A 27,263-nucleotide genomic window follows, 5' to 3' on the forward strand; every position below is an offset into this window, starting at 1 on the left:
GAAGTAATGAGGTACAGGTATAAGTCAGTGTAGAAGGTGATCCACTGGCTGTTTCAATCTTTCTAATTTCTTGTGTCTGCTTTTAATAATCTTTTGTCAATACGGAGCTTTAGGAAAGGAAGGAAATATTTAAACAGAAGGGATGCTGAGACAGTTTCTGAGCTCAGTTTCTAAGCTTAGTTTCTGAGACAGTTGTGAGGGTGTATCTTGTGAGAACTTTGGGCATTTTGTGCTGGGTGCATGTGCAAAATCACTCACACAAATCATCATGACTGGAACAAACAGTCTTGGTCTCAGGACTTCGAATATGATTTCCTGTGATTGATTAATACAAATCAATAGAGTCTGGTCGTGGATGATTTTAGTGCTTCTAGCTCTCACTGGAAACCCTTGCTGGATTGGGCCCTGAATTCTATCACTGGGATCTTTCATTTTAACACCAACAGTTTGGCACTCAGGACATCTCAGTTGTCTATTTGAGGTTCGTGCCTAGACTTTCAGATTTATCTTTATTTCTGTGAGACTGAATTGAAGTGTATTTTCATTTGTATCCTTCAATGATGCATTAAGATGATTTTCAAATATCATTTGACCCTTAAAAGACAAGCAATGTACTTTAAGAGAAGCCTGGTAGAACTGGTAAAGTTGCATTCCCAGAATGTCAGGTAAGAGTGTGTAAAAACCTGTTATGTGCCTGAGGTTTTCCTCATACACACAGATCACACCATTAGTTCATGCTCAAACAATTTTTATTTTTAAATCCTTGGGTAGCGTGATTTGGCTTACAAAACTGATATGAAATGTTGAAGGCAGAGGAGAAGAATAGTTCAGAAATACTAAATGCTAGGTCTGCTTTCTTCTATTATGTCACACATGAGCTCTATGACAACCCAATGGTCAGCTGAAAGGATCATTTGAGTCCCCTATTTTAACAGCACCAAATCTGCACAGCCTCTCTTCCCTGCTGCCTAATTCCATGGGCTTCCAACAGGAGAGTGAGGGGTGTTCACCCTGAAAATCACTTGTAAGTGAGGCCCCCTCCTTCCTGTGGTATAATTGGTAAATGCTGATAAATTGTTTGAGCTTATAAGCACTGTGTCTAGTACAGTAACTGCTAAATATTGCTACTGTTACATCTCCAAATAATGCAATTGCACACATTCATTATGTCTTAATTGCACATGCTAATTGCAGGTTAGATGCAATCAAAGCAGCACTGCCTGGCAAATGCACTGTGCAAACCATGAGAAACCCTGGTGGAGGGGTTTTCTTTCTTTAAATTGAATCTGCTTTCCCACAATTACATGTTTTTGCTTCAGATGTACAATTAGATGTTATTACTCTAATTCTGTAACTACACAATAATCAACCAAAAATTACTTTGAGAAGCAAAACAAAACAAGGAAATTTACGCAGCAAGAGGTACAATGAAGAGAACGTCAAAGGTTTTGAGGCAAAGCCACAGAAGGACACAATGGTCATGCAAACAATTAACCTCTACTAAATCTAATGTACGTGAACGCACTGCATAGCTGTGCTGCAAATGTGGAGCGGTGAAGCAGTATCCATCATGGCGTCATCAATGAACTTGAATATACCATGGCACTGCAGCAATCTGCCCCAACATAACATAGTCCAGCCACTGATCCTAGACAAGCCCTTTCAGAAGGCAGGACACTTTGTAGTACAGTAACTATTTTTGTATATGTTAGGGTAAAGTTTGTTTTAAAGAATTGTCTGTAATAAAAGTGATACTGAAAGGGTAATCTTGAAAAAGTCCATCAGAGATGACCACTTTAAGCCTTGACAGTTCATGTACAATTGAAGTACAATGGATCACATTTTTAAAATCCATTTAAAAAATATTAGTAAAATCTTTATTTTATGAAGGATAAAGGAAAATAATAGAAAGTGAAGTACATGGACCCTTAATAGGTCTGTCACACACAGATGTTCTGTTTTGATGAAATAATTTATTTCTTGTAAGTAACTTGGAGAGTGTTAATTTCTACAGAGCTGTTTAAAAATGGAAAGTATGATGAAAGCGCTTGCCATGAAATAGCAGAGGCCCATGGAAAATAACATCTGCCTTTGGGACCGTGCAGTCTGTGTTGTCCTCTGCAGAACACTGTTCTTCCAAGAAACTTTCACCCAGCTCGTCATTCTGGGAAGTGACTCCTTAAATCTGGCAGGCAGTGGCACTGGCAGCTGCAGCCTTGTACATCCTGCCCCTTTTGTGCCAGGTGATACAGATTTTTTACTCTTGCTCTGTTTCTGTGCCCTTTTTCATGCCTGGATTTTTTTTTTCAGGGGGAGATTTTCAGTATTTGGCACCGTAGGAAAAAATGTCAGAATAGCAGAAGGGGGAAGATTGAAATCTGAAGCAAAAGCAGTACTCAGGGTGGTATCTTGAACTGAAATTTTGCCTTCTCTTTCTCAGCAATGGGTTTGTCTAGATGTTCGATGATGATCACTTTTTGCTGCTGACAGAGTTATGGTAACACTAAGAGCAGGACTTCTTTGTGCACTATACAATGTGGGAGACCAATTTGGCCTTGGGAAATTAAAGACAAAGGGTGGGAGAAATGTTTCTTGTCCTGGTTTACAGAAGAACGATTCACAAGGAACTTAACTCACTAATTTTGTGAAAACTTGCACTGTGGCTTTAGAATAATTGTTAAAGCAGTCAGTACCAGGAGACAGCAGCGAGTGAAAAGTGGGACATAGGGTGATAAGGGATTAGCAGAGGGAGATGGTGCTAGGCTAACCAGAGAGATTTCCCGGGGGGGGGGGGAATTTCTAGAGCAGACTCTTACAGTATTTGATGTGGTATCATTTGGGAAAACCTACATAAGATGGAAAGCAGGATGGAAAATGTAAAGTAGGTGGGACTATCTAGTGAAAGATGAACACGAGTGATGGAGAAAGGAAGATGCCACTCAAGTACTGGCATTGATTCTGGGCTAATCTAACTTCATACTGGCATCACTAACCCTTTCGGAGAGATTAGACCTATGTTCCTGAAATTTGCTGATGAAGCTATGTTGGAAGTTTCAGTTTGACATGCTTGAAGAACTAGGCCATTTTAAGAACGTGTGGCAGGGGAGAGTCAGCAAAAAAAAGTGCAAAATCTTTGAGGACTTGCAAGAAGCTGCAAGAACTTTTTGGTTAGAGGTAGGATGTACTAAACACTTGGGAAACAGAAAATTGTGGGGATAGATATAAATAGCAGTGTATGAGCTAAGCCTAAATGCCATGTAAATAAAGTCAGCCAGCCAAGAAATTCAGTGGTGAACATCAAAGCAGATCTAGCCTGTCGTCTGGAGCATGGCAGCAAGGAAACCCTAGCTGGGCAGCAGACTTGGTGGCTGGTCCAGGCCCCTATCCCCCAGCTCTGTTGTCTCAAGCTGCAAGCAGTGAACAGTAAGAATATTAATTGGTTTTACAGAGCCAAAGAGCAGCACTGCCTAGTCGTGTGCTCCATCTACTGGTGTGTCCTCTGGTAACCAGCTTGTGCCACACACAGCGTGTCTCTTCCTAAGAGCACTCTTGGACACCTCATATGTGGCAGAGAAGGGAATTGGAACTAAAACTTCTTGGGATTTTTTTCAGACAAAAATTATTTTTCAGAAAATGTTGCTTTGTTTTAGGCAGTCTCCTGTGAAAACATTGGATTTTGATGGACTTCATGGAAATACTTGCAGACCTGTGATCATTTCCTGTCATCCTGCCTAAACAGTGATGGGAATGTGTTTCCATGCTGTGTAACCCATGATGACACTGGTGTGTTTGGGGCATCCAAGCTGAGCAATGGGGAGCTCAGGATGCCATGAAAAATATACTTCCCTGACTCGGAGCACCTCCGCAATTCCTTACTTCTGCTCTTTACCAAGCTTAAAAATGGAGTCAGGAGTACACAAGCCACTTTTAAGATGTACTGCCTCAGAGTGCTGAGTTTTGAGGCTTGATTATATTCTGAAGCAAACCAAATGTCTGGGTTTTAATATTTTCCTTTCCATAAGAAATATCAATGTTCTATGGTGAGTTACAAAAGAGGAAGTTCTGCCCCAAGGCCCAGCACATTTTGGAATTTCCCATAGCACAAAATTTCAAGCTTCTTGAGCACCCTGAACTCAGACCTTTGGAGACACAGACCAACCATAGAACTGCAATCCCTGTGACAGGAACGGATCTCAAGATGTCATCGAGAAGATATGACCTCCATCCTGAGACAGGATCAGTGATGCCAGAGAACTAGTGTCTAACCTTTACCTAGTCTATAATTCATGACCAAATTTGCTGGGCATCTGGCAGCCTTCTCATGAGGTTTTCTTAATAGAAATCTAGATTTTCACTGCTGTGCTTGATCTATCCTCCATGATTAGGGCCAACACATATTTTTCCTCTTTGCAACTTCTACATGTTCAAGGATTATTATTTTATTGCCCCTTAATCATCTTCTTTTCTAGTTCTGAATTACAGTCACTCTTCCCATGTTTCCTCAGAGGCCACGGTTCTAAGTGTTCTGATTATTCTGTTGCCCAAAACAAGACAGAGCAGTCCTCTGAAACCTTGCCAGGATTTAAAAAGAGCCATGATTACTTTGTACATCTCTCAGCCAGCGCTGCTGCTTATACATCACACTGTGATATTCACCTTCTTTTGTAACAGCAAAATGCTATTGACTATTGCTAGGTTTGTGACTCACTCTGAGCGCTAGAGCTTCTTTGGCCAGCTGCTCTACATGGCTTTTCCCCATTAGAGGTATCTGTATGCTTAATTACTCCTTTGTAAGTGTCCCCACTAAAGAGTACAGCATAACTGTCTGGTCAAGGGAGGAGATTTTCCCATGCTACACTGCACTGCTACGGCCCCACCTCGAGTACTCTGTGCAGTTTTGGGAGCCTCAGTATAAGAACATCAGAGTATTAGAATGTGTCCAGAGGATGGTGAAGGGTCTCGCGGGCAAGACTTGTGAGGAGCGGCTGAGGTGACTTGGTTTGTTCAGCTTGGAGAAGACTGAGGGGTGACCTCATCGCAGTCTACCACTTCCTCAAGAGGGGCAATAGAGAGGGAGGTGCTGATCTCTCTCTGGTGACCAGCAATAGGACATGAGGAAATGGGATGAAGATGTGTCAGGGGAAGTTCAGCTTGGACATTAGGAAAAGGTTCTTCACTGAGAGGGTGATCAGTCACTGGAACAGGCTCCTCAGGGAAGTGGTCATGGCACCAAGTCTGTCAGAATTCAAGGAGCAGCTGAATGATGCTCTTAGACATATGGTTGATTTTAGGTAGTCCTGCAAAGACTAGGGGCTTGGAATTGATGATCTGTATGGGTCCCTTCCAACATGAGATATGCTATGACTTTATGATTTATTCAACCTGTCAAGAACAATTTGCATTGCCAGTCTATCCTACAGCACAGGTGCAGCCTTTCACAGTGCAATACAGTTTGCAGATTTAATAAGCATATATTTTAATCCATCACCTAGGCTATCTTTTAAAATACTGAAGAGGGGCTAGACCTGGAACTGCACTCAACACCTCCTAGGGACCTAGGCATCTACATAGTAACTATTACATTTTTCAAGTCAGCTTTGAACCCACTGTGTATGTGAATCTAGACAACATTTCCCTAGTTTGGTAATAATATCATCACTTGAGGTGATGTTAAAAGCTTTTCTAAGCTCAAGCCATATAGTTACTGTATCATCTCCCTTTTACAAGACCTACTGCCCTGTAGGAAGGAAACCCCACGTGACAATTCATGTTGACTGCTCTCCTTTTCCCATTGTTTTCCAGTTGTCTTCAAATAGTTTGATTCTTCCCATCCTCTGTAATTTCCTGAAATGCAGGGACCTGAACAGGTCCCAAGTTCCTCTTGCCCCCTTGCAAATGATAAGTACCATCTCTGCCCCTTTGGCAACGTGGGAGCAAGCTGTGCAACTACAGGAATCCTTTCTGGGGCATGTTGCAGCTTGGAGAAATTGGTCCTCAAGTAGTTGAACATCAGGTTGGCTATGGATGGAGCTGAGGCTAGAGGGTGCTGAAAGGCCTGTCAGGACCCTGTGCCCAGGTGCTAACACTGTGAGAAAGCAGGGGTCTGGGAAGGGGAGGATGGCTGAGCAGCGAAGTCTTGCCTTGGTTCAGTGCCATGACGTGGCTGGCACGTGCATTTGGGTTTGGAGCTAGACAAGTGCTCCCATTTTGTGCATGAGTCAGAGTAGTCAAAGACAATCATGAGTGGATCTGAGACTGTGAGGATGAAGTTCATCTAGAGCAGTCAGGCTGAAATAATCCTGAGAATTATTCTTTTATTGTCTGATTGTAGCTAGAGAGAAGACTGATACAATCAAACAAGCACTAACCATTTTGGCCTTTCCAGCCACCATTTTCAGCTATGCAGTTCTTCCTGAAGGGATTTGCTGGGTTTCTTTAGAACTGGAAGACAAAGATATTGCTCTGGTCCTGGAGTACTGATCCTGATGAGGCAATCGTGTAGGAGACACTTGCATAAGGCATTAAAAAAAAAGAGCTCCTCCCCTTTGCCCAATTAAGAGCCCTTCCTTCATAATTATTGTCTTAATGAAAGCACTACATGCAGCTTGCAATACCTATAATTTCATTTAATTACTCCTGGAAGACAATTAAAGCAGTTATTTAAAATTGCTATTCTTACCATGAACTATAGCAAAGTGGAGCCACAAGCATACACAAGATATTCATCAGAGCATTTAATATCCTCAAGTTAATAATTTTATTATTGCCAAGGTATGTGGCTCAAGCAAGAAATGTGTTGCTATGATGGTGAGAAGATTCATTCTCTATATAACATTCATACATTCCAATTGCTAATGCATTGGCTGCAAATACAGAAAAGGAGATGGAAAAAAAGATGAACGTCATGATTTGACCTGTCTGACCCTGTATCCAAAGCTTATTTCATGCATTTGTCCACAAAATAAATTTCCATCCCTTCTAGAAGCTGGTACGATTGATCTTGCACATCAGGGCAAGTAGTGCAAAAATACAGAGTTCCAGCCTAGCCAACCCACATAGCAATCAAAGCTCACCAAAGGTTTTCAAACTTCTCTTTGGAAAACTGAAAGGCAAAAATTTCTTTATAAAAATCCATTGTATTTCTTGCTAGGACTGTTGAACCTATACTCTGTTGCATTAGCAGCAATGTGAAGACACGTAAAGAACAGAACAACCACTCTTTAAGTTAGTCTATGACCACTCTTCATGTGCTGCTATGAAAAGCACATTGTCCATACTAAAAATCTGCTTATAATCCATAGATGTAATAGATCAAAGTGCTGAAGTCAAACCTATTGACCTCAGCAGTGTTACAGCGGGGCAAAGGGATGGTCTCACCAAATGTCTCTTAATGTGAGCACATGAAGGTACATGGAGTAGGCTTCATCTCACCAAGCTTCAGCTGTCTGACCGTTCATTGCCTGTGCTCAGGCTCCCTCATGACTCATTGCACAACCCCGCTCCTGCCAGGGAAGGGCCTGCCCTGCCTTAGGAGCCAAGTTTAGGCTAAATTGCTGATGTGAAGGTGACGAGGCTCTGCTGCATCACTTGTTCGCTCTTGGGAGAGTTTTCCTGAGAATATTTTACATTGAAAAGCAAACCTTCTTCTGCCAAAATGTTTTCCTCTAGAGCTAATAAAACCAAATTAGACTGTTCCCCAGATCAGGAATGAATTTTGTCTGGTTGTGTGTCATGGATATAGTAAACAGTTTATACTTGGGCAAAGGCTCTGTTTAAGTATGGCTGAATCCTGTTTGGCTTACTGTGATTAACCTAAACAATTTACAAATGGGTGAAGCAAGTTAATTTAAATTCTTTCTTCCATTTCCTATGGTTTTGTTAAGATTAGGTTCTTAAAAGCAACCATTCCAGAAATTATTGCAAGACAAGCAAATTTATATTAACATTCCTACATTAAATTGACATTGCCTTAATTTTTATTTTCTTGTCCTTATTTAATAAGGCTTACATGTCCTTTCCAGAAGTACTCAGACTACACAACCTGCTGCTTAATGGGAGATGTCATTAATGCCTTAAAACACAAGAACATTTTGCTATGGCTTTCAAAGCATTGCAAGAAAATTTTCAATCTAATCCCCTGCAAGCTGCTTTTGCAAACTCCTCCTCAGTGGTGAGGCTGAAGAGTCGGTGACATTGCCATGTTACAGAAATACTGCTTCTGCTTCTCACATGGGGATTAGATGAGCAAAAGGGGTTGTAGCTTAAGCACATGAGATAGTTTGTATAAAAGCGTATGAGGCCTAACAGCTAGAAAATTAAAAGTCTTGGTATGAGATTTATGTCCTGTTCAAAACCTTTTAGCTAATTAAAGGTATGGCTACTCTCCTCTGTCTCCAGGAGCACTGGATGGCTGATGGAAAGTGAGTATCTCAGTTGAAGAGAATCAATACTCTGGCTTTAATTTCACCAAAGGAGGAAACCTCACCTTTTCAGAAATAAGGCTGGATTCAAGTAGCAGCAGTTATCGTCTTTCACTTGCTAAGTGCCTGTCTTATGGATGGGCTGCTCCTCAATATGCTGTTAACCCATGTGCTGCAGGTTATAATTCTCCTTGGTGGCTGCACCACGTAGCTGTTTTTCTTGGTGGTATGGGAAGATGGGCTTTGTGTTTTCTTTTACCAGAGCCTTTCTCTGACAGCCTTTAGTTCAGTTTTCTTGGATCAAAGATTAAATACTGTTTTTGCCATGCCAGGTATTCACATACCCTGTATAAAAGATTTTGCTCTTTCAAAAAACAGTATTTTATTCTAAAAGATTCTCAAACAATTGCTCCAATGATGTGCTGAAACAGCCCAGAGTCGGTCTTGCATTTTCATCTTGATCTCTGAAGTGATGACCCTTGCTGCTTCTGAGTCTGGGGATGCATTTCTTACACATCGCCAAATGATGCAGTCCCAATTTAAGAGCGATATTTCTATCCTCTTATTTTACTGGGTAGTCATAGCATAGACAGACTCACTAGATTAGTGCAGAGATCCTCTCAGCATTCACATACAAGTATAAGGAAGTCAGTAGATAAAGACCAGCCTTTAAGTGCTAAACATTTGCAGCCACAGACAGAGAGATGTTTATCTCAGGAGAAGTTTATACTGTCTTCTGTTTGAGAAGTAGAAAGACAGCTTTCACCTTCAAGCAAAAACAGGAATTAGATGCAATCAATATCTTCTGTAAAACATTTTCTAACCTTAAATGGTCTCCTGCAAGGTTGAAGTGTGAAGACCCTGGCATATTTCTAACAGAAGGAAGTCTATTTCTGGGACTCTTTGTGCAAGACGGAAAACACCAGGTTTGGGCTTTGTTGGGGCAGGGGGGTGGGTGAGAAGCTCTGCTTCTGTAGCTCACCATACAGCTCTGATAGTGCATTGTGCATCCCATTTCAGTTTAGCTCATCCTAACTAAAGGATTCCCCTAAACCCTACGCACAGACAGCCTGTGCCTTAGGCACACTGCAAAACCCAGGACATTGTAAATGTCTTTATGTTATGCTGGCAGATGACTGTGCTGTATACTACAGAAAATCCTGCTGCAGCAGGACTGTAAATGTTGCAGGGGTATTTTCATTCCTGGGTTGGGGGTGGGGGAAAGTTGAGGGTGAAGGGGGTTAATGTGAATCACTTGTGTGGATGACAAATATGTGGCCGCTTCACCCCAGAGGGGCCATGAGGGGCCTATGCAGTCACCCTCGCCTTCTGGAAACTGAGGAGACAGCCCTGGTCTGGGGTGCCTCACTCAACTGCTCACACTGGAGCAGAAAGCTGGTGAGCCTGGCCTGTGACCAAACTGCCATCTCCATTAAAGTTGGTTAGAAACACATAGGATGCGTTTTTCTTTTAGACTCTAAATAAGCAAAGCAATGGTGTATTAAAAAGGTGCATGCAGTGGGTTTACTCCAGGTCTGTTTCTGGAGGCGGACAGACCCTGGAGGTCAGGACAGTCCCTGCTGGGGAGAGAAGCGGGCCGGGGAGAGGGCCATGGGAGGAAGGACATGGCTCCAGCCTGAGCAGAAACAAAGACGAGGTGCCTTTCAGGAGGTCATGCAGTGCTGAGCCTGATTTTAAACCCCAATATCTGATGCAGGTCTTGGTCTGAAATACAAATACCATCAGCTACTTTCATGAGAGAAAGACCAGCGCCCTGACCTAAAACCGGTGGCAGGAGGGAGTGCATGGTGCAGCTCCCCCTCAGGCTCCTGCAGGTGCCTGGGAGGAGAGGAGCAGCAGGGCGGGGAAGGCGGCAGCCTGGGATTGAAGCAACAGATGGGTGAAAAAGAGGGCAGGGTGAATTGCTTTTTGTTTCTTCTTCCACAGGAAAGCCTTGCTGCAATGGAGGAGGAAGAGGGGGAGTGTTGTCAGCTGTGAGTTGTTCCTCCTGTGACGCAGACAAGATGGCTAACCTGGGAAGAAATTTCAGGGATCTTTGTTCTACCTCCTTTCACATGGCAGCACATTTGTAAAACAGACATTTCAGCAGTGAGCGTTTACGCGTGCTGACCTGATCAGGTGGCCATTTTTTATTTTTTAAGAATTTAGCTACATAAATGCAACTGTCGGAAGAAATTGGTTTATCACCATTATAACTGAGCAAATAATTCACAGAGGATAATTTACGAGCTGCCTTTTGCCTTTGCCTCTTCGTGAAGTGAGTAGATGGTGCTCAAAGCATTCAGTAGTCAAGAGTTTTAAATCTATTTCCTGGGCTTGGTCTTCTCAGGAGCCTCAACGTTTGGCTGTATTTCAACAAACCACTGACTTTGTCCTCAGCTTTCTGCCCATGAGCAAAGCCTTTCAGCTGCCGGAGGGCAAAAATAGGTGAGAGCTGCCAATAGGCCAAGGCACTGTAAGTTGGGCTGGGACACCATGGGCTCAGGCCAACAGGGTCTTGTGGGTCATGCTGAGAAATGTAACCCAGTAGGACACAGATGCCTGACGAAACCCCCCACCAAAAGCCTGCAGTGAGGTGCATCACTTACACCGGCCCAGAATGAGACTGGAATTTTTGATTTTTTGGCAACACCCCCCAGCAAGAGCCTTCTGACCATGCACATGGTGTGCACCCACTTGCGTGAACATTTGCCAAGTAATAAGCAGCATGAATGCAGCCAAACTGCATTCAGGAACAAGCAGACAGTCTGGAACAGAATTCACTCCATCTTCTTTGTGGCTGGAGGGAAAAATTGCCACAGGCAGCATTTTATTAAAAGCATAATGCCAAAAAAAAAAAAAAAGAAGGCAAGCAAGAGGGAGAAAGAGAGCTAAGGATCAGGAAATAGATTAATTGGTGTTCCTCTGGAAGCGAAGGAAGCCCTTGGGTCCCAGCACAGCTGGCTCGACAAGAGGACAATATTGCAGGTGCGCTACACGTGGCTCAGTTTGTTTCCAGGAGCATTCAGAATGATGAAGTCTTAATGCCTTTCTTTTTCTCCCACCCCCCCCACCCACCCCCCCCCCTGGAGCTGGGTCATGATTTTTTTTCTTCTTTTATTGTGCATGTCTATTCCAGTAGCAATTGGGAATAGACTAGAAGGGGTGAAATCCCAAGTGAGCTGGGATTTGTGTGGTAACAGGGAGGCATCCTGTACTGGGAAACTGCCCATTACTTGGTTCAGTAGTAAACCCAAGGATTGCCTTCTGCATTGCACACCTGGAACCTCCTTGCTCTGTAGCCTGGCAATAAAATGGTGATTGACATGCTCCTTAAGAGCTGCTCAGTGAATGATGTTGCGTACCATATTTAGGATAAGAAAGGTGGGCAAAAACCTTAACTGAAAAAAAAAAATATTAAGAGGATATAGTGTCCTTTATTTCAAGGACATTGTGTACTTCACTTCAAGACTGAAAGGTCCCTGGAGTTTGCCTGCTACAGTTTCTTAATACACTTCATATTGTTTGCCAGTTGTTTGCCTTGTTATGCCAAAAGGACTTCACTTTTGAGCCACTGGAAACAGGACGTCAGGGCTTGAAGCTCTTTGCCAATACGCGGCCAGTGGTGGGGACTGGTGAGGGGTGGCCACTGCTACCAGTCCACCCTGGAGCTGACCACAGTGATGGTAGGCTTGCCTAGGGCTCGGCAGGATGCTGCTGGAAAACACAGAGGTGTGGGCACTGAGGCTTTGCGTGCTTGTATGGAAGCTGAGAGCAGTTTTGTATATGGCCTTTGCTGAGGAACAGCTAAGAAGTGAAGGCTGCACTGGTAATGCTTGCTGGGGAGGAGGAGGCTGTAGAGCATCCCACCATCCCTCAGTGTTGGAGCAACTACAGCAAGGCTGGTGCTGGCAGTGCTGTCTTGCAGCTGCTGGGGGTCCTGTCCTGACCCATCCCCACTGCACCCTCAGCAGCAGCCCTGCAGCAGGGTTCCCTGCAGGGCCCTCCATACTATACCCAGGCAGCTGGTTTCATCTGGCTGTGGAGCATCCTCATTCTACAGGTTGATTTATAGTCTGGTAATACGGGGCAGAGGGTAGCTGTCTTAAAGGAAGAGCTGGTCACCTGCAGCTGTCTGCCTGGGGTGCACCTAGGCAGACCCTGCTTCACAAACCCCCATTTGCCAATTTTAGACCAGATGTGGCCGCTGTACTTTGCACACACCTGACATCAGCTATGTGTGTTGCTCTGTTCAGAGCATCAGGTGCCCAAGAGGCTGTGAAATCCTTAACGTTGACCATACTCAAAAATCAACAAGGTCTTGAGAAACCTGATCTAAGCTGCCTGTTTTGAACAGAAGCCTGGACCAGCCAACCAGTGAGCACAGCGCCTGGACTGGAGGTTTCTGCCAGCCTCAGTTATTCTGCGATTCTGCTCAATTCATGAAAGAAGACACCTGGGTGCCTGCTTGGGGAATCCCCACTTGGAGATTCAGAAGGAGATATCCAGCACAGCCAAGCATGAGCTCTGGTGGAGGTTTTGACACCATAATATTTTCCCATAAAAAAATGGTGATGCCTGGAGAGTCTTAGATGCCTAAATCAGGCACTGATGGACTGCATCATCTGTAAAGGCTTAGAGTCAACCTAAGTCACACTCAAGGCAATTGTGTTGGTGGGGAGGGAGGTATCCTACTCTTTGTTTATGTGGTGCTTGTGTTCTGCATTTCTTCCATGAGAAGGGTATCAGCTTAAAAAGGTCAAAGCTCTGAGTGGAGAGCAGTAGCTGTAAGGCACAAGCACATTAATCGTACACTTCTCAGTGACCCAGATTTAGCAGAGTGTCTTCTGGCTCACTTTAATACCAGCACCAAAATGACTGAGGTTTAACTAAGGCCTTACCATAGAATTACAGATCCATCTAGGTTGGAAAAGACCTTTAAGATCATTGAGCCTAACCATTAACCTAGCTCTGTCAAGTCCACCACTAAACCATGTCCCTAAGCGCCACATCTACACTGAGCACTGAGCGACCTAGAAGAGGACCAACTATGAACGCTCTTCTCCCTCCCTTCCCCTGAGACTAGTGAAGGTTTTACACCGCAAGGGCTAACGGGCCACCTAGCCTGGGTAACTGCTAGTGCTGTTCTGCTGAAGAACAGGATGGAGACCAGGCGAAGGTGTCATTAGCAAAGCAGGACATATGCAAAGGCCACTGGACACACTAAGCATGATATTCAGGCCTCTGGTGGGAAGGAACGGGCCTGAATCATTTTAGGATGGGGTTCCTTTTAGAAAGAGCCGTCTTCCTATTCTGGATGCTCAACAGATGAAAGACAAACTTTAGTCAGTGTTATTTTATTTGCTCCAATAAACATTTGATTTATACAAAACAAAACAGAAAAAAAACCCCAAAACTGTTTACAAAGCAAGTTAAGTGCTTGAAACATTTGATACATAAGAGTACATATTGTTCACATTCCTATTTCATACATGACGTAAAGGTGAAATATTCCTCAAGAGAATAAAAATTTGCCTTTACATGTAGTAATAAAAAAAAAAAAAACAAAAAACAAAAAACCAAAACCATAAAAATGTCAGTATTGTCAGGAACTACCGGATGCCATTCCCTGACCTTCAGGGTGGGTGGAGGAGGAGAAACGGGCCGCGACATTCCCTCTCCCCCCGCCCGCTCCCGGCTCCGGGCAGCCGAGGCGGCAGCAGCGCGTCGCTAGAGGGCAGCGGGTCCCGCCGCCCCGCACCCGCCCGCTTCCCCTTTCCTTACAAAAACCAGATTCCCCCCTCCGTCGCTAAAATTTGACGTGACATAGTGTCCTCTGAATTCCACTGCAGTTGTTGAGGTTTTGCCCTGCTCTGTTTAAATATTTCTGAGTAGTTTGGTTAAAATAGTAATAAAAAGAAGCAGATACAAACCCATTTCAAATAAAGTATTTGTCATCATAAATCTTAACTCCTATTTGAATACGCATGATTCCTATTGACTTACATGGCAACGTCTTCTAGAGAAATGCCAATGTTTATCTGTCAAAGGTGTTTAATAAATGGCACCAGATACATCTGTACAGGACTGGTTTGTGCTGGCTGAATTTCTAATTTCCAAGGCCTGCTTACACGGGAAAGAAAAAAGTTGAAAAATCACTGCAAAACTCCTGAAGGCAAAATTGTTAGCACTTATTAAACACAATGCTGTCATTTATATAGGCCTAATGTGATGTCAAGTGTCTTAAACATTTTGGAGAACTGAAAGAACGTAAGCAATGTCTGAGGGATCTTTTTGGAATAAACCATCTTTCTTGGGTTTGGGGTTTTTTCTGTTCCTACCTGACTTGCTGAGGGCAGCCCTATATGCCAGCAGTGCTGAGGGCAGGATATGCCATTAACCTAATGCTACAGAGCTTTCCCTCACCTCCAAGGTCCTTTTGCAAAAATAAAGGCACTGGCCATTGTCTCTTACTTTTCTCTAGAAGGCATGGAACAGGGTCAGACTGTGGTGTGTCAAGCAATCAGACATGCTGTACAGGGAAAAAAATGTTTATTCTTACAGCAACGCAACTGAGGTAAAAGGAAGGATCAAAAAAAAACCTGCCTGCACTCAGAATGCACAGCAAATATAAAACATCTGCTTGGATTATTGCTGGCCCTGTGCTGTTCTGTATGGTTTGGGGGTGGGGATGGGATGAGGAAAAAACTCAACCTGCTGATATTTTGCAACCTGCTTGCAAGCAGTGTGAGTTTAAATCAATAAACGTATAACATTAATGACCTCTGTATTAATGACCTCCGACACATGTGTTGGAGGGACCAACCCTCCTCTCACTCCTGTTCTGGGACACTGGGAAGACACTGGGGCTAAGGTGAGAGGGCAAAGGCATCCCTGAACCTTCGAAAATGTGCTGCAGACAGGAATGCATAGGTACAACTGCAAAACCAAATTGGCCTGTCTGCTGTGACACTGCTCCTAACAACTGTGGACTGCAGGGCCACAGCCAGGTGTTCACAGCACGTGCTTTGAAAGGCGTCTTGTTATCGCAAATTATTCCTATCTTTTTGGCAGAGCGCTTAGTGCACAATTGCTGGTGTTGTGCTATGCCAGTCTCCTCTGGCTCCTTCCCTAAGGGGGAGGGATGTCTAATGCACCAGTAATTTTCTGGAAGCACTTCTTTTTTTTTAACTCATTTTTTCAGAGTATGGCTGTTTATAGATACATAGATAGATATATATATACATATACACACATTTTTATATATATGTATATATATATAAAAATAGCAATTTCATAGTTATATACAGGCATTAATAAAGTGCATAATGTTATTGGCTATTTTCAAATCTCATTTCCTGAGGAAGTGCTAACATACATAGCTCCTCCTACGACACGATGCCAGCAGCCAATGCTAGGGTATGACACCTACTCCCTGGCTTTTAATTCCCATGAATACATCTCCCTGTCCAGAGCTGGAGTCTAAAGGGAGTAGTGACAGCCTCAGTCCTCCAGGAAGCAAGTCAAGGCATCGATCGAGACTTCTTCCTTTGCCAAGGTGAACACATCTAGGAGTGACTTCCCTCCATTTCGGAGCTCTCAGGTGCGCACTACTTGGCAGTGGTCACAGAGCCATCTTCGGGGATCTTCTCCTCCGAACAACTTCTTCCTGAGAGCTTATCATGGTGCTTGAGCTCGCTGAAGCGCTCTGCAACGCACTGCGCCGTGAGCCGGGCCTCGGGGTCATGGTCCCAGCACTCAATAAGAGTTTCACACACCATCTGGATGCCCTGCAGAGAGCACAGAGAGAGCAGCCGTGATGAGGCCAGTCACCGCCAAAGCCTGTGTGTGAGAGTTGCTTTAGTGCCGCCTGAAGTTGAGGGGGTTATTCATGTGTGTCCTGCAGATGCTTTACGGGCTCTGCTGCTACTATCATGGGGGCACGCTTTTCTTTTTTTTTTTTAAAAGAAACCTTACTACAGTATTTTCAGCACTTTAGTTGGTACTGTCATTTCTGGGCATGTGTTCTGATACATTACAACAAGAAAAAAAATGCTTTGGACTTGTGCTGTAGAATGAAGGAGGTTTGTTTTGTTTTTAGTAAGTATGATCAGAATTCTTGGATAATGTGACTTCCCACTCAACCCATGCCTTTGCGTGCCTGAATTCTGTTTGACTCTTTCAAATGAAATTCTGATTGCCAGCAATATCAGGTCCTATATCAGCTCTTTATGAATTCCACATAGACTAACTAACTCTATGTGCAAATATGGGCCACAGTCCCACAAACACTTAAACACGTCACTCACAGATGTAACTATTTAACCTTCATTTCAATGCTGATGCACATGTTTACAGGAGCAAAAAACAGTTGCATCTCTGTAATGCATTTTATAAACATGAGGTATTTGCCAGGAAATTGTGTGCTTTGCTTTATGACACTAAAAGCCCATTAAGTAGGATTTATCTTAAACTTCTTATTTAAAAAAATAACATTTCACAACACTGCATTAATTGCATAATTTACCTAATTGGTGATGTTGACTGATGTCAATGTTAATAGCAGAACGTTATTGTCTGTATATAAATAACAGTACTTTTCTGCTGGCATTGAAATTACAAGAAGTAAATTAAATTAAATATTAAACATTAACTTGAAATCAATAGTGCAACAAATCTCATTAAAGGGGGGGGGGAATTGTAATATGTAAATCTATTCCAGAATTTTATCACGATGAATAATGAGTTCATTACAAAAACAAGACTGCAGAGGAAGGAAATGAATATGGAAGAGCCATTACAATAAGAGCAACTTCTATGGAGTTCAAAGCAGATCCTCAGCTGCTGCAAACTGTCACGGCCCCACAGAAGCCGATGCTTCACTGCATTTTAGATAGTGCAATCCACAGTTTTTATAAAATTTCTGCAACCAGTTCTTTTCTGTAAAGATGAGCATTAATATAATCTCTCCTTCCCAGCTCAACTTGTCATTCAGAAGATGGTTGTATCTATGGCTCCTAGAAACATCAAGGGCTTTTTAGAACTTGTAACATCATATATCCAGGTGTCCCTCAAAATACAGCTCTCCTCCCCACTTAAAACACCACTCCTCAATAACCCTACTCATCAAAAATGACTACATAAGGAGTAAGTCCCTGTGGTCCAGGAAGCGGCTGCATTCTCCCATAGTCATCAGGTGGTGGATGCGTTGCTCTTGGTTGGAAAGATGATTGATTTTGGCCATTCACTTGGCCTTTCCTAAGTAGGTGTTAGACTGTCTGTAAAGACCACTCAACATATTTGTGGAACAAGTGGAACGACCAAGCCCCACTTCTCCCCGCAGAGGATTCTCATTTTCTCTCTTCTGATAAAACTGCTCAGAGCAAAGGTGAAGAAATGCATGCCTTTGGCTTGTTTCCATTCAGTTTCATCTACTGAAAAATCAGGCTGCAGCGATCACCTAGGAAGTGCAACCATGGTGTCCGCGAATGGGGAAGGCTGACGGAGTGCTTCATGACATGCAAGGGAAATGGACTGCTAATGTGCAACCTGAATAAAAACAGACTGGCTTGCTGAAGACTCATTTCCTTTTTCTTAAACCTGTCAACAGCTGGGATACAACTATGACTGCTCTCCATGATAAAGTACTGAGATTTGTTTTCTCTGCTGAAGGGACCCATGTGCGAAGTTGTTCTCTTTGACCTTTCAGAGACTGCACACAGTGTGCTTTAAGGCCCTAATTATTCTGTGGCTGTCTGGATGATTGCTGGGTCTCAGGTTTCCAATCTTTTTGTTTTGATCACTTTTATATTACACAGGTGGGCAGCAGAAATCCCAGGGCTTTGGGGTAGGCATGGTGCAGAGCACTGTGGCGTCTGAACCACGGCAGTACTGGTGTCACTGCGTGACAGAGCTCTAATTTGCGCAAGAGAAAGGTCCAGCCTGTTGGGCACGACACTGAGTTAAGGCTCAGGCTTCAGGCAGCCGCTAAATGTATAGTGCAGCTCCCAGCTGCTAACATGTGGTGCTCTTACCTGATGGTTAAGCCAGGAGCTGGGGATCTCGGGTCGCCCTCTGTCTCTTAGGACATTGTCCTTCATGCTTTCCACGCAAGGGTGTTCTCGCACTTTGGAGCCAAATGGGGGCTCGTACTCTTTCACTTCTGCCAAGAGAATAAGCAAGCACAAGGGTATTCAGCTGGGCTGCGCTGGTGCCAAGCGTGAAGGGAGCTGGCTGTTCTCCGGAGGAGTGGAGCTACTGATTAGCTGCTCAGTGCCACTGTTCTGCTTGACCAGCTCCAAACAAAGCAAAGCCGGTTGGCATTTTCAAAAATGTTTCAAATGTGTTTCTCCCACACGCCCCCTCCCTCCCCTTTTCTTTCCTAGCCAACTAAACAGTTTTCATTTAAACCCTTTAGTACATAATCATATTAGCAACAGTCAGAGCAGCAGAGTAACCTATAATAGTTTGTGAGCCTTTCAATCTTTGCTGAGGCAAAACACACAGGAGCTTCAAGGTGAGCTTTGCTTGAGCCTGGCTTGCAAGAACTGGTCTCCCTTAGGTCTTCTGGAGTCCACACACACTTACTAGGTGAAATATAAACTGAAATCTATCTAGGTCATGATAGATGTTACTGTGCCAGATTGCTAGGAGGAAACAGTTGCTTGAAAAGGACAAAAATACACTAAGTATCAGTGCTGGAAGCTGCCATGCTGCCCTTGTTTATTACTGAGCCGTGTTCCTTTCTACAAAGTAGTAGTCTGCTCTTACTTTAGCCCTCTTTCCCAAAATGGGTCAGTTTTGGCCCATGATGCAGGGGCACAGCTTCCTGAAGGGGTTGCTGCCACTCTAGGTTTTGTTTGCATGCTGCATATTTTATTTGCTTTTCTTTGTAGAGAGAAAGGAAGAGGCACACATATGGGACCTTTGGAGAAAACTCAAGAAATCTCTGAGAGCGGAAATATTATAGTAGATGCTGACACAGTGTAGCAAATGCTGTGGTTTCTTTGGGAACAGATGGAGACTTTACTCACAGGCCTAATGACTTGCTAGTATTAGATAAAGATTTATGAAGTTGGCCTGTTCTAGTGCCTCTTATTTCTTTCTAGGAATTAATTGAGGGCAAGAAAAACTGAAGTGTAACCTACAAGGCAGTCTGAAGAATGCATGTGAGTGCCCAGAAGATGCGTGAAGAGAGATGAACGAGATGGGAGACGGAGTACTGTTGTGTAATGTTACGACCAAAGTTCAAATGCAGTGTTCAGTGCTGCTCACCCCTCTCAACGGGCATTTTACAGTAAAAGGAAGCTCTGAGAAGGATGATAATGATTAAAGGCCCAGAAAAAAAATGGGAAGAACCTCTAAAGCTTGGCTTTGTTTACTTTGGAGAGAAAGACAAGGAGTCATATAATAAAATACTGAAAATAACTAATGATCAAGATAACACAGGTCGGATCCTTCTGTCATGTCTCATGATAAACACAAGGTAGTACTGAACATAACTAAAAGGTAGACTTTTATCCAAAACCTTAGAGTCAAGCTGTAGATCTCACTTCTACATGATGGCCATGAGATGAAGACTGTATCAGGCTACAGAAAAAAGAATTTCTAATGCTTAAAAAGAATACCCAAGTTACAATAACAAACATTTTGGAAGGGATATTAAACCTTATGCTTCAAATGTTCAGTGTTTAGAGCTCCAGCTGCGAACAACTGTGTGTGCAGTGCAGCAGATCACCCCACAGATGCCTCCTGCAGAGCTCTCCTTCTTTCTCCTGAACCATCTGGTGCTGGCCACTGTCCACACAATGCTCTGGAGAGTGGCTATAGTCCCAAAACACAACTCCTATCTTCTCATACATAAATCACTTCCTTTAAGACTCAAGGACCAAAGTCTGCTTTGCTTTCTTTCCTCTACAAGGATGCATACCTGTTTCACCTGCATTAATCCGAGTTAGAGATTACTCAGCCAAAGTAAATTTACAAGACTTTAGCTCTAGAAGTTAATTGGGAAGTTGCCATCTTGCTGGTCAGACCTGAATTACTATGCAGCGGATGCACAATGATTACAAAGGAGATAAATCTACTTTCAAAGCTGACCAAAATATTACAGTTTGCCGGGAAAATTTAAATAGCATGACCTAGACGGCCATTTCCTACACCACCTCCATCAGTCATGGTTTGATTGTGGTAGTGGTCGTGGACACCAGCCAAGGCTCTGAGATTTTCTTGCAGTATGTGGAATCAGAGAAGTCCAAATGTTCAACAGAGGGAAGCTGGTGCTGCAGTGCTGACCTGTTCCCTCTCACTGAGCTTAATCCCATGGCCATTCAGGTTCATGAGATGGTTCATGTGGGGAAGGAAAAGCCTTCTGGGGGCGTTGATATGTTCATAATACATTTTCCCTGTTAAAGAAGTTCTTTCTATGCTATGAGCATTCCTCTTCCAAACAAAGATTAAATGCATTTTTCAGGGTTTTTATTTTCTTTTTTTTTTTAATGGTAAAGAGAAATTGAAGCCAGATGCCAATATGCTGTAATGACTTTATAGTAATACAGTTGTGCCTTCCCTCAGTTTGAAAAGCATGTAGCATCTTCTTGCTATTTATTATCTTGCTTCTCTTTTCCTTAGAAAGAAAAGCCCACTGAATCCTCTTGCAGTAAATCATCTTTATGCTGTGGAATCTCAGGTGTCAGACACATTTTGCAGTAATAGCTGGGGTTATTCATGGATCATATTGATGAGCTACAGTAGATGTAACAGATGTCAATTTGAGGTAGGTTAAGATGTTTGTGCCTAGCTGCTTGTGCACGGCTGTATACAGATGCTGAATCTATTTTTCATGCCTTATATGTTTCCTTTGATTGTTTTTAGACCAGAGTAGGCACTAAAAATCACAACTGGCAAAAGTACCATAAATACCTCAAGTACCATGAACTACAGCACCTTTAGCGTTCAGTGACGGCAGAGTTCCTTCAACTTTAACCTCCAGCATTTAATCTTTATGGTTGTGAGCTACCTCGCACTAATAATTGCTGTACCTCTTGTTTCCTTTGACGCTGACCTGGCCATAACTCTCAGAAAGGCTGGGACTGGATTTTTAGCCCCAAACTGAGACATTACTGAAAATCTATTTGTTGTGCCTGATGAATGCTTTGGAAAATTTGGCCGTGGGTTCCTCATGAAAAATATGTCTTGCTCATGTAATCTTTTTCTACTCCAAGCTCTTTGCAGTGAGACTCCTTTCCTTTGGGTCAGAACAGCATCCTCACAAACCCTATCAACACTGGTTTCTGTGGGACAACTTCTCATGCTGGAAGATGAAGGCTCATTTGTAGAATCAAAGCAGGGGTGAGGTGAAAGAAGGCAAGCAAAAACCAACTGTGAAGCACAGTCCACAGCAGTAGGCTTGTGCTCAGGAACTTTTAGGTCCTTTTCAAAAACCCTCTCACTTTAGAGTTTACAAGGGGGGAGCAACAGAAGGGACAAAACAATCGATCAATGGTGGAGCTAATGTGAGCACTCACGCACACACACAGAGGTCTCTGTGTGTGCAGATTGTGTCTTTCTTCATGGCTAGAGGAATTTGGGTGGTGGATCTACTTAGCTGTTGCCCAAAGGGATAGTAATGCATAAAGCAGAGTCTCAAAAGCCATTTCATGGCCAAGTTTAAGAAGCTGTCAAGTGCTTACTTCACATTTTCCCTAGGTTTCCCTGTTCCACTCCTTCAGAATACAGATGGTAGATGGCAAGCCTGAGGGTGCGTTGGGATGGGTGAACTCACTGCAGTTTCCCTTGCACATACATGTTTTAAGCGACTTCACATCTGATGGTCAAAGACACAGCCAGCCTTCCAAAGGTTTGGGAGTGCACAAGGTCTGCCATCAGTGTACGGTTACAAGCTGCTTAGTCACCATGTGCTGGATCCTGAGGTGGGAAAGTAGGGGAACACAGAGCACATCAGCACACAACAAGGAGTGTAGTGCAGCAATCTTACCTACTGCTACCTGGGCTTGTTGAACAACAGCACTTGCTACCTTACGTGTACTGACGTGGTGATTGTTAAAGAATTTCTAGGACATGGGTTACTGTCATGGGGTGATGCTGCACTGTGTGAAAGCACCAGCTTGGAGTTATGCACTGCCACAAGCCAATTCATTGCAGGCATGCCCTAATTGGGCTCTGCTCCACAGAAGGAGAGGTTTAATCAGGCCCCAGCTGCAGCCACCTCAGGGCCCAATGTACAGGCACAGCCCCACTGTACAGGCTATCAAAGTGCTCTCTGCCGCCAGAAACTGTCACCTCTCCACGTCAATATGATGAAAGCTGAGCATTTCACAAGGTACGGCATGCACAAATGTTTAGTTACCAAACTCTGGCTCTTGGCTGACTCTTTCCAAGTAAGCAGAAGATTAATCAGTGATTTTATTCACATTAAACACAGCTCCGGTAAAGCAAGGCTGCCATTTCAAACAAAGCCCTGCTGCTATACCGAAGCCAGCCACCACTCCGGGCAGTACGATACTGCACAAGCAACATCGCCATTTTCTGAGAGGTTTCTTTTCTCCCTCTTCACCAACCCCATGTATCCAGAAGTTCCCTTTCCTCTCCTTCCCCCCTGCCACCCCCAACAGTCCCCCACCCGCAGCAGCTCCAATACAGAACAGATGGTTTTCTTTTCTTTCTAGGAGGCTGTCAGAGAAATTACACTTGCCTCAGTCGCCAAAGCTGTGTCGCTCTCAAAGCAAGTGGTTGAGATGAAAATTATATTTCTTGCAACGTGCAGCATCTGGTGCACAGCTGTTGCACTGAATGAAATACCAAGTTAACAGCAGCGTGGAGCAGTTGAAGTTCTCCCCAAAGTAGTATTGCTGAGTTTCTAAATATGCCTCTTAAATTATACTCCAGTGAAAAATCAGTCAAACTCTATCTTAGCCTGTCTCCCTTTCCCTCGTGCCCCATTTCTGCTTCTCCATATTTAGCACAACAAAGTAACAATGAACAGCATGGCCTTTCTCGAAAGCCGATCCCCACCTGCTTATTTACTACGGCAGCTTCACAGTATGGATTATGCTGCTGGGTATTTTTGTTTAAAAGTCTGCTGACTGAAAAGGCCTGGCATAGCGTGGAGACTGTATTTGACAAAGCTGCTGTAGTGAAAGGACTTGCCTCCATCGCCTCCCACACTCACTGAACACCTGCATGCTGACAAATGAATCCTGAGAGCTCCCTTTGTAAAAGAAATAAGTCACTGTACCTTTACGTGGCTGAATGGCAATTAGCTCCCCCACATGCTTCCCTCCCTAATTGAAGTTGCTAATGCTGCTGCCTCAGCTTAGACTGCCACACGTTTCCCTAGCATCAGGGAGCTGACACCACAGTCAAACCTGCCCTGCAAAGATGGTGCCTACATCGTTTATGCTCCATTGGAAAGGCTGGCTGCAATCAGGTCAGCCTACTCCAGTTTATATGAAAGGTCATTTCTCTCAGTGCCTAACAGTTTAGGAAGAAAAGAGGGGTTTGTGTGAGTGGAGGTGGCTCCTTCGGAAGGCTGCGAGGAGAGGAGGGAATCTCATGAGTGACAGACGGAGAGAGAAAGCAGACAGGGAGTTGTAGTCGTGAATCACTGTAAGGGAATTTCACCAGCTGGTTGCAAAGATAGCCAGACTGCATGAACCAGGGGAAAATCTAAGAAGGAAATGAGAGAAACGGAGCAATGCTGCTGCAGCTTAGCACCAGTGACAAGTTAAGGGAGTAGTATTTAACTGCTCTGGATGAAGACACTAAGCCCAAGTTCCACCTCCCTACAGATCTGCCCAAGTACTCTTGTGGTTTTGCTGGGGACTTCAGCCCCTGGAAAGATGACTGAAATAGGGAAACAAAATTCAAGGTATGTGTTTCTGGAAATGAGGACGACTGAGGGATGAAATGAATAGGGAAAAATCAGGATGTGGGTGGGGTTAAGCTCCATCTTGAAAGCAAAGGGGATGCTGGGCCAGAGAAATCTTTCTTTTTCCTGAAATGACTTCAGCTATTCTTCTCAAGGTTATAATGGGTCAGCCTCGTCTAGCTAAACACGCTGGTGATTTTCCTTCCTTATGAAACTCCCTTTATATCCTCTTTTAGGCAGTTGCCTTCTGAGAACAGCAGCAATAAGGTTTGCTCTTGCCACAGTCTCCATTTCACTGTACTCAGCAAATATGAACAGGAAGGGACTCAAGCATCACCAAAGATAAAAGACTCCACAGTGAACAGCTTGTATTTATATTAATAAGGTGAATTCCTAAATGCAAGAAACAGAGAGAGCTCAAGAGACAGGGCAAAGATCCTTTTTCTCGGGTTTAAAATCTCCTCAGCCACATTTACAGAGTGCTAATGAAAGGCTGAGGTTGTGCCAATGCATTTAGAAACAGGCATAACCATGACAGTTAAATGTCGATAGGTTTACCTTGGAACACGCTAGACTGAGGTTTGGTTCCTGAAGCACCAAATGTTTTTTCCCTGAAATGTTTGACTAGAAAAGATTTTTTTTTCACACTTTTATGCTAGCACTAGCTGTTTGCACACAAACTCACTTTGTAGCTTTCCCGGCAGGGTGCAAACAGGGGCAAATCTGTTGCCCACAGTCCAGCCCACCCAACAAGACTAAATGCTGGTCAGACATAGGAGGAGACTGAGGTGGAGGCATTCCTTCTGCCTGCACATGGACACTGTGGTGCAGCCACAGAGCCACTGTGCAGAGTGGCTTCAGAGACCTCCACAGATACCCTTGTGGTATCCCATGAACGTTAGTAGAGAAAAAAGAAGCAGCTAGGCACATCTTCCCATGGGACATTGGTTTCCCTCCTGTACACTATGTTCCTCATATTGTAGTGCTCTAGCCTGCAAGACTGTCCTGTCTCTGTTGCAGCCCTTCGAGATGCGACTGTGCCAAATGTAATGAAAAGGGGGCTTCTGTGGTTTTGGAAGAATGGTAACAAATCAAATCATAGTTACATATCCACTATAATATCCACATTAGTGTTACATTTTACAGCCCCACTCCTTAGACTGCCTGTGAGAGCCCTGCACTGTGCAGCAGTTTTTGTTAGAATGAATGTTAGACAATATCAGCAGACTGAATAATTTTATATGTAACTTAGTCTCTTTTTAGTCCCTGAAGTAAGGTGAAAATCTTCAAACATGGCAATATGTAATGCAGATATCTCAACAGCAACTTTCCTGATTTCTAACACATACCAGTGCTGCACACTGGGAATTCTGGGGCAGCTTTAGGCAAAGCAGAAATGAAGATTTTATTTCAGTGAACAAACTCTGAATATGAACAAGCACAGCAGCTCTTCCTGGAGTTGTTCTGATAGGCAGTTCCAATCATTTTTATTTTGTTACTGCACTTCATACAACAAACGTCCTTTGATTTCTCATATGGATGATCTCTTGCAACATCACAAAAAGTGATGAGCAGCAGCTGGGGACTTTGGGAAAGCAGGAAGGCTTCTGTATCACTATGATGGCTCTTACTGAAATGATTGATTAGTAAATGTGACACTTAACTGGCCCTCGTTAGGTTTCAGAATTAACATTCCATGAAAGTAAATGGGAGGCACTTATCATTTCTTGGTCTTAATATTTCAAATTGTCTTATGTTTCCAATCATTTTGGATGAGGTCAACCAGACTGAGTCAATCCACGGCTACTCAAGACGTTATAGGAAAAACCAGACATTAGTTGTCTTTAAAAGTGGTCTACCTAACAGCAGATTTATCCTTACATCAATCGAGTACAAATTTTTTTGTGGTCTCAGAAGGTGCTTGCCCTTCAAGTCTGCTCATGCACATGTGCCTTTCATACTACCTAAGGCCTGTTCATTCACAGAATCCAGGTACACTAGAATAACTGGTGAGAGTTAAAAAGAATCATCCCCTCCCCAGACAACCACAAGAACATGTCTGTCCAAACGTATTTTTAGAGAGAAGAAAACTGATGGCACTTACCTCCAACGCCGTTACAGCGAGATGTCATTTCCCAGAGGACTAAAGCCATGGAGTACACATCTGTTTGTTTGAAGGACTCCACGTTCTCCAGGTTCATCCTGGATTCCAGAACCTCAGGGGCCATGTACCTTGCTGTGCCAACCTACAGGAGGGAGATTGGGGAGAGCTCAGGAGCTGCAATTGTAATTCATGTTTTGGATTCCGCTGTGATTTAACTTCAGCTTTCACAGAAACGGTGCCATTTGACATGTACCCAAAAATCCAGGCCATACTTGGCACAGGTTGTATTTTCCGCTGCCAGGGGCATCTGGCATTGTCCTGACTACCAACTTACTTGCGCCTCCCTTGGTAAAGAAAAAAAAAGAAGCCTGTTCTAGTTCCTTAGGCAAATAATTTTGACACTAACAAGCTTTCTCACTCTTTGGCCGTTCACAGACGAACTCTGCCCTTTGGGACTGAAGCAGTTGCTGCTGACCTAGTGTCTTTCTGATGAACAAGAAACATTGTATTCTTTTGTGCTGCATATTACAGTGTTAGCTGTTTCTTTTCATGGTAGGCTTAAAAGGAAAGTGGTGAATGCAGGCCTGGCAGAAGAAAGCAAATACGCAAATACTGAATGCAGAAACACACATCTGAATTGAAACAAAAAATTGTCCCCTTTGTTTGAAAAGCTGTTCTCATAAACTTTATTCATACTGAGCAATATTCAGCAATGATTTTAGCAGCTTTGCTGAGATCTAGATTATGACTTTGCATTACAGAAGGCAAAGTTTAAATGTCTGTTTTTATCACAAGAAAGGATTTAAGGAGGAATTTTTGGATGACTCAACAGTTACTCTCAAATCACAAA

The 27,263-nt window shown here is 43.5% G+C and overlaps 2 protein-coding genes across 4 annotated transcripts in view; both read right to left on the reverse strand.

The window, feature by feature from the left end:
- The window catches only part of STT3B (STT3 oligosaccharyltransferase complex catalytic subunit B), a 476,425-nt gene that overhangs the window by 297,459 nt on the left and 151,703 nt on the right, over window positions 1–27,263 (reverse strand). The window lies entirely within an intron of this gene.
- Window positions 13,762–27,263, reverse strand: part of TGFBR2 (transforming growth factor beta receptor 2) — a 67,139-nt gene continuing 53,637 nt past the window's right edge. For all 3 annotated transcript variants that reach the window (XM_064444216.1, XM_064444214.1, XM_064444215.1), the window contains 3 exons: window positions 26,414–26,555; window positions 18,455–18,582; window positions 13,762–16,210 (listed from right to left, as the gene is read on the reverse strand). In XM_064444216.1, the coding sequence (XP_064300286.1) occupies window positions 16,031–16,210; window positions 18,455–18,582; window positions 26,414–26,555 (450 nt within the window). In that variant the 3' untranslated portion in view covers window positions 13,762–16,030. The remainder of the gene's footprint in view (window positions 16,211–18,454; window positions 18,583–26,413; window positions 26,556–27,263) is intronic.

This window comes from Phalacrocorax carbo, chromosome 2 (assembly GCF_963921805.1).
Source record: "Phalacrocorax carbo chromosome 2, bPhaCar2.1, whole genome shotgun sequence".
Classification (NCBI taxonomy): Eukaryota; Metazoa; Chordata; class Aves; order Suliformes; family Phalacrocoracidae; genus Phalacrocorax; species Phalacrocorax carbo.